Here is a 12480-nt window from a genome sequence, read left to right as displayed (position 1 = left end):
GTGTAGCAACCTCTAAATAAATAGAATACTCGTCAGAAAATTATTTTCAAATTTATTTATAAAAATTACTTCTATAACACTTAATATCACGAATAAAAATTAATAAAATGTTCTTTTTAATTTTAGCTTATTTTTAAAATTGAAGGAACCGTGATTGATTAGAATTTTCAAACTGATCAAGATCAAGCACTTTCTTGATCATTTTTAAGCACATTCAAAGTTGGAATCTTTCAATTTACAAAAATGGCATTAAGATTATTAACGTTTTCAAAATGCTCTATCACTTTGAATTTATGTCCTGAGTGTTTAGTAAAAATTGAAGGCGTTTCAATTTTTTGAGGTTTCCTATGCCTTAAATTGAAGACGCTAGATTATTTTGAAAATTCCAATCACACACCTTTCTTCAATTTTGAAAATAGAGCAAATTAAAAACAACATTTTTCATGCTTCTAGCAAAATCCTGCAAAATGACGCAACTCAGATTCAAATTATCTACCTTGAATAATGAATATTCAAAAAATATTGCAACTTTAAAGAATCAATGTACAAATTGCATACTTAGCCCATTGCTTGGCCTCTTTTTTTACAGCCCTCAACTTCAGCATACATTTTTTATCAATTTTCGATTTGCAAGTATGCATATTCGACACCTATCCCAAAACCCCTTGCTCTCATTTAATTGCGATGTTTATTAATCAGAATGATTAAAATTTAGAACCTACCCATTGATGTTCGATTAAATCATTTGTAGAGAGATCTAAATTGGAAGTCTACTATAAGGAGGAAGTGAACTATCTGAGATATACTCTTTATCAACGCATTCTTCATAAGAAGGCGGTGCAGAAAAATGCAAAGTAACTTCTGCAAATGGTGGAAACATTGTGGACGATTCCCTCAATTTATTCCTATAAAAACGTAGCATCATTACGGATAAAATTTTGAAACCTGAAATTTAAAAAAAAAATTGATAATTAAAAATTACACCTAGGTTAAGTAATTCATTTTGTGAAGTAATGCTTATAAGTCTACGTACTTAGGGGAAACGATAATATAATGAGGAAAATGGTCAACATCCCTTGCTCGATTAAGTTTCGAAAAAATTGTGGAACATTTTCTATCGTTTGGTCAGCTATGCTTTGCCATGTTTCGATCAGATGTAGATCTATTAATCTTACGTAGAAGTACATCAGACAAAATATATCCAAAACGAGCACGATAATTGTAGGCGACAACATGTAGATTTCTTTCTGAAATTATGAAAAATATTATCAGGTGTAAATTAGTATTTTGGTTTTTCGAAGGTCACTTCATAATAATAAGACAGTTTAAGTAACCTTGGTTCTGAGTAGGCTACTTACCTTATGGATAGTTATAATTGCAGTCAAGTATACCAGAGATATTATCGATAAAGATGTCATAAGTTTATTAAAACCAAGTTCATCTGAAAAGTTGATAAAATAATATTTATGATAAATTGATAAAGAATGACTGCAGCGAAAAAATGTAGACTAGGGCAAAAGTGTTCGAGTATTCACGAATAATAAAACAGAATAATGAATTACTATTGGAGCTAAGATGACTATTAAAGTAATGAATAGGTACCTGTTAATCCGTTTTCATCATTGAAGGAATACAAATATCCGCAAACCATGTAGATATTCCATATCTGCGCAAAAAAAAACAAAATTTTAAGTATTCAATGTTGCCAGAATTGATGTTCATTTGGAAAAAATCAGGGTAATTGATTAAAATTTCAAAAGCGGTGACCCTTTAAGTGTCGGGATTGAAAAAAAATACCCATGAATTGGAGATAAGAAAAAAATATAAATATTCGTCGTGTTTAGATATTTATTGTCCCTCCTCCCCCCCCCCCCAAAAAAATAATTTTGTACCCAATTAATAACTACGGATCTACGGAGCTTTTTTTTTTATATATTTAAAAAGAGAAAAATTTTATACGTGAACATTCAAGCTTTTGATCCACTGCCACGTCTGCGAAAGCACAATAATTCAGGCAAAATTATATAAATCAGGCATTTACGAGTACTTATCTACTCACCAAATTCAGGTAAAGCATTATTAAAATGTTTATTCGTAGCGGTACCCCACAAAATAACTTCCCCATCTTATTTTTAAACTGATTCTTTAAAAATAGTATTCTAATCGATCGCAAAATTATTATAACGAAACAAATTTTCAAAAAAATGACGAACACTGCTCACAACGTTAGAACATCTGCATAGTATAAGCATTAGCTGCCATGACTTCATCATTCGTACTCGTAACTTACGTTAGTTATAGGCTTACATACACAAGAGAAAAAGTGGTGAATTGAGGCAGATATGCTTTATCTACAGATAAACTATGCTATGGGTTTCCTATTTGTTTCATACGAATTGATTTCGGAGTAAATGATTAACGATAACGGAAAAAGCACGTTCTACTCGCAAATGACGACTTGACCTAGCTATCATATACTTAGTACTTACAATTTAAGTACCCTGTAATTAATCATTATCGCGCTTATCTGAAACTTATGTGACGTAAACAGCACAAATATACTTTAATTGAAATGATTTCTTGCTATTTTGGTTTTTATTTTTCCCGAATTATTGGTACCTATGACGTGTAAAATATATAAAAAGAATCAGACAGTTACACTTATGAAACCTTGGGACGAAAAAAAACTGCCAAAAATATGCCTCGGAAAATTTCACAATTTTAGGACGAAAAAAAAAACTGTCAAAAATATGCCTTGGAGAATTTCACAATTTTGAAGCAAAATGTAAGTAAATGATAAACTTTTTAGAAGTAACTCATCATTGTACGCTCAAAAATTTCCTTTGAATGAGCTCAGGTTTTCAAAATTTTCATTTTTTTTCTTTTTTTTAATTTTTATTTGTACCAAAAATGAATATGTATTTTGAAACACTGTTTCTAACGCAAACGAACGAGGCACTCGGGTACTCAACTAAAATCATATTTTACGTTTAAAAAAAACATGTACCTATCTATATGGTGCTGGTAATTTTCTTTTATAGGTCCCCCCCCCCCCGAAATTTGACCTTAGCGGCTCCTACGTAAAAATGTGAACTTTTAAAAAACATTGGTTTTTTTCCCTCTTGAAATACGAATTTTTTAGAGTTTGCCCTCGCTTTTCTCGGGTCAAATTGTTCTGTCTCTTTTCTAACCCCCCACCCCCCTCAAAAATATAGTGTTTTTGTAATCTCATGAAATCAAAAGGAAAAAAAATAATTTTTTATCAGCCTTGATGGGTTGATGCGAATTATAAAGGTATACATAGTGAGACTTGATTGCAAGAAAGTTGTTGGTATTTTTTTTAATGATCTTAAGAGGCTAGACAAGAAGGCTGGCGAACTTGGGAAAGCCAGACAGGCACGCAAGCAACCTTGAGAGACCTAGCAGACAGACAGATTGACGGCCACCTTGAGAAGCCAAACAGTTGGGTCAATGACCTTGAAGAGCTGGACAAGCTCACAGACAACCTTGAGAAGCTAGACACTTAGACAGGTAGGTCGGTGATCTGGAGAAACCTGACAAGAATACAGACCATTTATCGTTATATAGAGACCATGAGGCCGTCTGTCTAGTTTCCTATCGCGCCTCTAAAGGTCATTGACCCGTCATGGAATGTGACCTCTTTAAGTCGTCTGTGTGTCTGTTCTGGCTACTCGAGGTTGCTGGTATACCAGTCTAGCTTCTCAAGGTTGTCTGCGTGTAGCTGTCTGGCTTTCCAAGGTCATCTGTCTGTCTTCCAATCCAGCCTTATAAGGTCATTGACCCACATGCCTGGCTCTTCGAGGTCATCTGTGGGCCTGTCTAGCTTCTTAAGGTCGCTGACCCGGATGTTTGACTTCTGAGAGTCACTGACCCATATGTCTGACTTCTTTAAATCATCGACAATTATTTCATGTGAGGTCATTGACCCTTTGGACCGGCTTCTCAAGGTCGTCCCACGCTTGTCTGGTCTCTTAAGGTCATTGGCCCGGATATTTGAGTTCTTAGGGTCACTGATCCGTCTGTCTGTCTGTCTGTCTGTCTTCTTTAGATCATTGACAAGTATTTCATGTGAGGTCATTGACCCTGTGGACCGGCTTCTCAAGGTCGTCCCACGCTTGTCTGGTCTCTTAAGATCATTGACTCATATGCCTGACTTCTTGAAGTCGTATGTGTGGCAGTCTAGCCTCTGAAGGTCGCTGACCCGGATGTTTGACTTCTTAGGATCACTGACCCATCTGTCTGACTTTTTTTTAGGTCATCGACAAATATTTCATGTCAGGTCATTGACCATTCTGACTGGCTTCTCAAGGTTGCCACACGCCTGTCTGGTCTCTTAAGGTCATTGACCCGGATACTTGAGTTCTTAGGGTCACTGATCCGTCTGTCCGTCTTCTTTAGATCATTGACAAGTATTTCATGTGAGGTCATTGACCCTTTGGACCGGCTTCTCAAGGTCGTCCCACGCTTTTCAGGTCTCTTAAGGCCATTGACCCATATGCCTGACTTCTTGAATTTGTATGTGTGCCAGTCCAGCTTCTGAAGGCCATCGACCTATCTGTCTGGCTTCTTTAGATCATTGACCAGTATTTCATGTGAGGTCATTAGCCCTTCTGACCGGCTTCTCACGGCCGCGGCAGTCCGGTCTCTTAAGGTCATTGACCCATATTCCTGACTTCTTGAAGTCGTATGTGTGTTAGTCTAGCTTCTGAAGACCAGTGACCCATCTGTCTGTCTATTTTAAGGTCATTGATCCGGCTATTTAGCTTCTTAAGGACATTGACCCGTCTGTCTGGCTTCTTTAGATCATTGACTAGTATCTCATATAAGCTCATTGACCTCCCTGACCGGCTTCTCAAGGTCGCCTCACGCCTGTCTGGTCTCTCAAGGTCATTGACCCGTCTGTCTGGCTTTTCACGGTCTTTCGATTGTCTGTCTGGCTTCTTTAGATCATTGACCAATCTTTCATATAAGGTCATTGACCCATATTTCCGGCCTCTCAAGGTTGTTTGTGTTTCTGTCTGGCCACTTGAGATCATTGAGCAGTCTGTCTTGTCTGGTCTCTGTCTGATTATAATTTTCAAGGTCATGTGTCTGGTTGTCCAGCATCCAAAGATCACTGACCTGTCTTTTGAGCCCCAAAGGTCATTGACCCCTCGTTATGGCCTCTCAAGGTTGTCTGCTAGTCTGACCTCTGACGAAAGTCATTGACCCGTCTGTCTGGTTTCTAAAGGTCATTGACCCGTCTGCATATCATGAATGTAGGTATCTAATAGGTACCATAAGGTGGTTATGGGAGAGATGCCGCACTGTTTTTTGATCTCAATTAATTTTTTTTCTAATCAACTTCAGTAAATGGTGATTAGATCAATCAAAAGGTATCCATGAGTACTTTGGTAGATTATGAGGAAATTTTTTTTGGGGCCATATTTTTTGAGTATTTCCATTTTCAAAAAAATGCGGCATCTCTCCTCAAAAAAAAAACTGAGGAGAGATGCCGCAGGTAAAACACATAAGAACACTATGGGGGAGAGATGCCGCACCTGCGGCATCTCTCCCATCTGAGGTGAGATGCCGCACCTGAAATAAAGCACTAAAACACATGACTGAGAGATGCTGCGCCTAAGAATAAAGTAAAAAATTAAAAATTGAAACATTCTAAACCAGATAAGGAAGTATTTATTCTCTTTGAGCCGCTATTTTCAAATTACAAAATTCTACTTTTTTTGAGCTGCTGTTTTCTTGATACAAAATTCGCAAGTACAAATATCAGCTGTTTCTAGGATCCCGACACAACACTATGTACCCAAATTGAGTAATTTTAGCATATGAAATACGAATATAATTGGTGCGGCATCTCTCCTCAATGTCAACTGCGGCATCTCTCCTCTTTCCAGTGTTGTTGAAAAAAAAATTTTTTTTCAAAGAAAAATTTACTCACAATTTTCAACAATGCCCTAAAATTAATCTACAAACCTTACCCTTTCCATACATCTAGGTTTCATTTCGATATGTTGCTTCTGAGCCGAAAAATTAATTTTTCAAAAAACATGAAAAAAATTAAATTTTTTTTTTCAAGTTTTTTTTTACAAAAATTGCGAATTTTCGAAAACTATTAATGGCGACACTGCCAAAACTTGATAGGATAATAAGTAGGTAGTAAGGAATATTTTTTGATATTTTTTAATTTTTTCGGTGAATTACCAGCTGAGATATTGAAAGTGCGGCATCTCTCCCTTAACGACCTTACATTAAAAAGTGTATTCTAAAGTTAAAGTTTACAAATTTTGAATTGTTTAGCGCTCAAGCAAGTAGGTATCTTGATCAAGTAACGAATGAATCATTAATCACTTAATTCCAATCAAAATATTTATTTTTCATTGAATTGAGAACCTACTCATTACATTACACTTACAACTGTAGTTAATTTACAGTACAAAATCGCAATCATTCTTATCATTCTTGGAATCAAATTCACTCTGAATAACCTTACCTACCTAATTAAAGAGCTACATTAAAAATAATAATAATTAATAAAATTGAAAAATTCATAACTCAATTTGCTGAAGTAATGAAATGTAATTTGCTAGGAAAACAGACGAAGTAAGGTAATGCTTTATGGTACCTATGTAGTAAGTTACATTGTAGGTAAGTACATATTTTAAGACTGCACGTTTCCGTTGCTAACATAACGTGGTGGAGCATCCGGTCTTCTAACATAAGAATAACAAGGTAGTTCATTTTGCTCAGCAGAAGATTCAGGCATTTCGAGTTGAATTCGGTCAAATTTCAAAAACGATTTATAACTTTGCAAGATCATGATGCTATAGAATTTGAAACCTATACCACAAAACAGTAAAAAAAAATCAATCAGAATGAGTTTTGAGTTGATCATTCACTACCTATCGATTTAAAAAACCAAAAACAAACAAATAAACAAAAGTATGGCTTACACAAGAAAAACAAACAAGTGACGCTCAGTGTAATCAGCACACCGATGTATGAAAATCGCACATCCGATGTCGCTAGTTTACCAGCTTCAGTATATGCATGTTCACTTTTCACTGTCCATCCGAGTATACCATCTGGTCCACATAAAGTAGTATTCGAGATACACTTCTTATGATACTTGTAAACCGTATTGAACGTTGAATGAGCTATCGAGATCATATCAATCAGTAATATCACCATGGAAAATGTCAACATGGATGATTTCATCTGTGAAGTAAATTGAAAAATTAATCATTTCTAGGTATGCAGGTAGGTACTCGTAGTACTTAGGTATTGACTCGGTGGTAAAAAAATTTCAGCTTCAGGTCTAGAGATACTCACCTTGCTGACAGTTCTGATAGCGTATAGGAATACTAGAGTTTCTAGTATTGTGAAAATAATGTTTGAATTCTCTTCTTTCACCAGCTCATTTTCTGAATTGAAAAAAAAATCACATAGGTATTATTGAATAGGTACTGGATACTTATGATGTTCATGATTTTCATACAGATCTGAACTTCAACGAAAATAAATTAGGTAAGTTTTAAATTCATTCACGTGTCATACTCACCTAGCAATTTGCTATTGATCAGGTTGCGATATTCGTGAGAGAAAAATACTATTTCGTAAAGGTTCATAACCTGTTTGCAAAAGTAAAAATTAAAAATAGAAAAAAAATTGGTAGTGATTCTTAAAAATGCTAGTAAGTAATAGGTTGTCCCATCATCACCAGTCATCTGACTCTGACATGATTGTCTACTTCAGGTTTGGGTATGATTAAGCAAATGAATATGAAGACCTAGAGATATTTTTTTCTTAATGTCTTGATACCATTTCTAATTTTTTGAACTCAATTGTTGAAATTTGAATAAAAATTAAGCCTCCGAGGCACATCTGCCCAAAACTGAAGCATAGTGGAATATCTAGCGAAGAAACAAGTCAAAAATCTCAAAACTCACCAAATTGATGTAAAGCACCACGAGTGAGGCTGTATGAAGCGAATTTCCGCAACATCCTGTTCTTGTCACACACATAGCGATCAATTAAAATCGAAATTCAATATATTATCGTACTTGGTAGGTACCTATCTAGCTACTATTTGCATTATACTTTACGATACCCATCACACCAATGTCAAAATGAACGATCCAAAAAATCAAAAATTGAGTCAAAGTACTCGACAAATAGAATGGGAAAATTTCCGTTTCATGGAAGACTCGTAACGTAGGTAAATTCAGATAATACTGAAAAATACGTACGTCATAAAAGCACATCCGTTTATTATCAATTTTCAAAATGACGAAAGTTGACCATTTATCTGCATTTGGATCAAAAAATTGTGAGTTTTATCAAACAGTCGCAATTTTTACTTGGAAGTGAAACCGTATAATAAAAATCGAATTAGTACATGAGATTGATAATGGGTATTTTGTGACATCAATAGGCGAGTCATTATGTATGATGGAGCGAGGTGTGAGCGAATATGACAATATTATGAGTTATTCTTCTCTTCATTTCTCTGCTGTGTTACCCAGTAATATTCTGAAAAAAATTTAGATCCAATTTTGAAAATGAAAGAAACTTCACGATTATCTTTAAAATTTCTAAAACATGTTGAACATCTAAAAAAAAAAAAATTGAAAACTTTTGAAATGTCCAAGTAAGTATATTGTTTGCTATCAGTTGGTCCGTATTGGGTTCTTAAAAGTTAACATTGCTATTTTTTTTTTTTTTTTTTTTTTTTTTTAAGAAAAAAAATGACAGTTATTTTGAGAACCCAAGATTTAAGTTCGTTTTGAGCCACATTTCATTATCATCGCCTTCCCTTTCTCTCGAGTCAAAAATTATGAAAACAAATTTGATTCACCTGATCCATATTACCTACCCGGTAAACACACCGAACGCGAATCGCCGGCGGAAATCGCGGTCGCGAAAATCGCGTTCGATTCGCCGGCGAATAGAAGGCAGAAATCGCAGTGAAAAAAATGAAAAATCTCGTTGCAAAAATCGTAGGCGTATCGCGGGCGAATAGACGGCGGAAATCGCAGTGAAAAAAATGAAAAAACTCGTTGCGAAAATCGTAGGCGTATCGCCGGCGGATTCAGCAGTGATATTTTCAACGCGATACTCGCGTTCTATCCGCCGGCGAATCGAACGCGACAATCGCGCTGAAAAAATTTGAAAAAAACACTGCTGAATCCGCCGGCGATACGCCTACGAATTTCGCAACGATCTTTTTCATTTTTTTCAGCGCGATTTCCGCGGTCTATTCGTCGGCGAATAGAAGGCGAATTTAGTAGAGTTCTTTTACAATATTTTTCATGCGATTTTCGCATTTGTTTCGCGTTCAATCGAGTGAGCATTCAGATGTTCTTACGCAAGCATGCAATAACGAGCAGAATGTTGTGTTTTTTTTTATCTTTTCGTTCGTGTTTATTTCAAATTGGTTTTCTGGTGTTGAATTTTGATTAATTTTTTGGGCCAGTGATAACGAACAATTTTTTTTCGTGGTGTGTACATAGAATAAATTTTTCGGCGATGAGTCAGATTGGAATTTTTTTGTGATTATTACTAATGATTTTTTTTTTAGCAATTTTTGACACTTTTTTTAATTTTTTTATTCAGCTTGGAATTTTTCATGGTGATTTTGAACTGTTTTTTAGTGATGAATTCTGATAAATTTTTGATGATTTCAAATGGATTTTGTATGGTGACTTAGAATAATTATTCTAAATCTCCATAATTCAATTTTTGTGTTTTTGGTTATTTTAATAAATTACAATTTGATGTTGTTGCATTCTTGTGTGAAGTGATTTACCCAAGTATAGGTACTTCATCGTTTTTTCTTTTGTTATTTCCTAGTTTGTCTTCCTACATCAGAATCAGAAAGCATTCTTCACTTAATTTACTCGTTATTTATTTTGTTTTCTTGATTTTTAATTACGTAAACAAGTAAATTACTCGTAAAATTAATTGAAGAATACGTTCTGATTCTAATGTGGGAGAAAAAACTAGGAAAAAACCAAAGCAAAACATCATTGCGATTATCGCCTTCGAATCGCCTTCGAATCGCGTTCTGATATCGCTGCGATTTCCGCCGACGAATCGCCTTCGAATCGCGTTCTATTTCAACAGCGATATCGCTGCGATTCCCGCCGGCGTATCGCCTTCGGATTCCGCTGCGGAAAAAGCGGACATTTTCGCCGGCGATTCGAACGCGATTCTGCCAATACGATGATCGCCTTCTATTCGCTGGCGTATCGCGTACTATGTGTTTACCGGGTACTGGGCGTTCAAAAATACTTATGCATTGCTTCCAGAAAATTAAAAAAAAAAAAAAAAAAGTATTTATGTAAAAATCCAAGTTTGGTGGATGCAAGTTAAATGAGTTAAAGTTTGTTTTAAACCTCTTTCTGCCAAGTTTTCCCCATGTAGCAGCTCCTATTAGGTCATTTAGCAGTTGAAAAAATTCCTCGATGATGTTGTGATAAAATTTTAAAATGAAAAAGCAAAATATTTCACACAATTTTTGTGGTGCCAATCATCAAAGGTGATTTGCTGTCTGTGTCACGTTTAGAAATTCCAGGGAGATGAATAATATCTTTGTTGGAATTTCATTTTATTAGGTATGTAGCTGCCAAATTTTTTCAAGTGCCCTTCTTTCTCCTCAAAAATAAATCTGGAATATTTTTGACAATTTTGTATGTATTTGAATCATCTTCAAACTCCATTTTTTTTAAAATTGTGATTTTTTATTGCTCTTGGACGAATTACTTACCTGGTAGTTTTATTCAGTTCTAAATTCTGTGTATTAATTGAATGGTGCTTTTCAAGAAGGTCCTATCGACAAAAAACTGGTTTTGAGAAAAACGCATTTTTATATTTCAGTGTTTTGCCATTTTGGTTTAAAATGATATAGCGAGCTCCGGTTTTTTTTGTTGAATAGAAGCATCTTTCCACTATTTATTTCCTGCGTAGTAATTTTTTTTCCACCACCAACATTTCCATGGGAGCGCTTTACAAAAGAGACCTCGATAGGACCTTCTTGAAACGACAGGACCTTCTTCCGGTTATTCACCTAAAAATCGATTTTATTCCTTCTCAAACCCACCAAAAACATGAAATAGTCACTCTTGAGTAGTAATTTTCAACGCAGAATTCAAATTTTGAGTCAATTTTGCTCCTCGACCCCCAGGGGGGGTGGTACCAAATGAAAATTTGGGGAAAATGTGAAAAAATCGAGTATAGTGTCAAAATCTTGATACTTTGAGTTGAAAACCACGATTTTTGAGTCAATTTCCCTCGTAGCCCCCCAGGGGGGTGGTACCAAATGAAAATTTTTGGGAAAATGTGAAAAAATCGAGTATAGTGTCGAAATCTTTATACTTTGGGTTAAAAACAACTATTTTTGAGTCAATTTCCCTCGTAGCCCCCCAGGGGGGATGGTACCAAATAAAAATGCGAAAAAATCGAGTATAGTGTCGAAATCTTGGTACATTTGGGCTGAAAACCCGATTTTCGAGTCAATTTTGTCCCTCGGCTTCCGGGAGGAGGGGTGTGGTACCTAATCAAAATTTACGATAAAAGTGAAAAAATTGAGTACTTAAATGTAATATCTTTAATACTGTAGGGCAGAAGTTTCTTCCGCCAGCATTCCCCAAAACGACGAATATGAAAAATTATGCATTTTAGTGTATGTAAAACAACTGCGATCGATTTACCTGCGGAAACCTGCGAAAATCTGTATCATCTCATACTTTAGCCATGCATGTGTGAGTGCGCACTCGATTTTTTCACTGTTTTCCCCAAATTTCGATTTGGTACCACCCCCTTCCTCCCTGGCGTGCGAAGGACAAAATTGGCTCGAAAATCGGGTTTTCAGCCCAAATGTACCAAGATTTCGACACTATACTCGAGTTTTTCGCATTTTTATTTGATACCACCCCCCCTGGGGGGCTACAAGGTAAATTGACTCAAAAATCGTTGTTTTTAACCCAAAGTATCAAGATTTCGACACTATACTCGATTTTTTCACATTTTCCCTAAATTTTCATTTGGTACCACCCCCCCTTGGGGTCGAGGGGCAAAATTGACTCAAAATTTGAATTCTGCCGTCTGCGTTGAAAATTACTACTCAAGAGTGCCTTCTGGTATAGTTGTGATCAACCATTTCGGAGAAGAAGGTAATGCGCGCATTTTCCAGTTGCGTTTCCTAGCCAACTTCATATAGCTGCTGTTTGTGAACAACACCACATGGAGCGCTGCGGTTTGCACCATCTTGTGTAGAAAACGTCAGAGATTCAAATTTCATGAACTCCTCAAAAAGGTCCTATCGGTCGATAGGACCTTCTTGAAAAGCACCATTCAATTATCTTTTCAATAATAAATCAGTATCATTATTTTAATTCATTGATTTTTGCTACTCGTTTTATTGGAAAATATCACGTGATAAAATTAAAAAACCACTTGTCA

General features: G+C 35.7%; 2 protein-coding genes across 2 annotated transcripts; both read right to left on the bottom strand.

Moving 5' to 3' along the window:
* Window positions 1-32: 32 nt before the first annotated feature.
* LOC135834616 (uncharacterized) lies at window positions 33-2439 on the bottom strand. The gene is made up of 5 exons (XM_065348550.1): window positions 2060-2439; window positions 1603-1666; window positions 1359-1441; window positions 1034-1247; window positions 33-945 (listed from the first exon to the last, which is right to left on the bottom strand). Exons 1-5 carry the CDS (start codon window positions 2123-2125, stop codon window positions 758-760), a joined length of 615 nt encoding a protein of 204 aa, XP_065204622.1. The 5' UTR covers window positions 2126-2439; the 3' UTR covers window positions 33-757.
* A 3959-nt stretch (window positions 2440-6398) lies between these two features.
* On the bottom strand, window positions 6399-8275 carry LOC135838254 (uncharacterized). Its single transcript, XM_065353872.1, has 5 exons — window positions 7968-8275; window positions 7580-7649; window positions 7351-7442; window positions 6972-7236; window positions 6399-6858 (listed from the first exon to the last, which is right to left on the bottom strand). Exons 1-5 carry the CDS (start codon window positions 8040-8042, stop codon window positions 6680-6682), a joined length of 681 nt encoding a protein of 226 aa, XP_065209944.1. The 5' UTR covers window positions 8043-8275; the 3' UTR covers window positions 6399-6679.
* Between the last annotated feature and the right edge of the window lie 4205 nt (window positions 8276-12480).

The sequence above is a fragment of the Planococcus citri genome, chromosome 2, assembly GCF_950023065.1.
Source record: "Planococcus citri chromosome 2, ihPlaCitr1.1, whole genome shotgun sequence".
NCBI classification, from domain to species: Eukaryota; Metazoa; Arthropoda; class Insecta; order Hemiptera; family Pseudococcidae; genus Planococcus; species Planococcus citri.
This window is presented reverse-complemented; position numbering and strand designations above follow the sequence as displayed.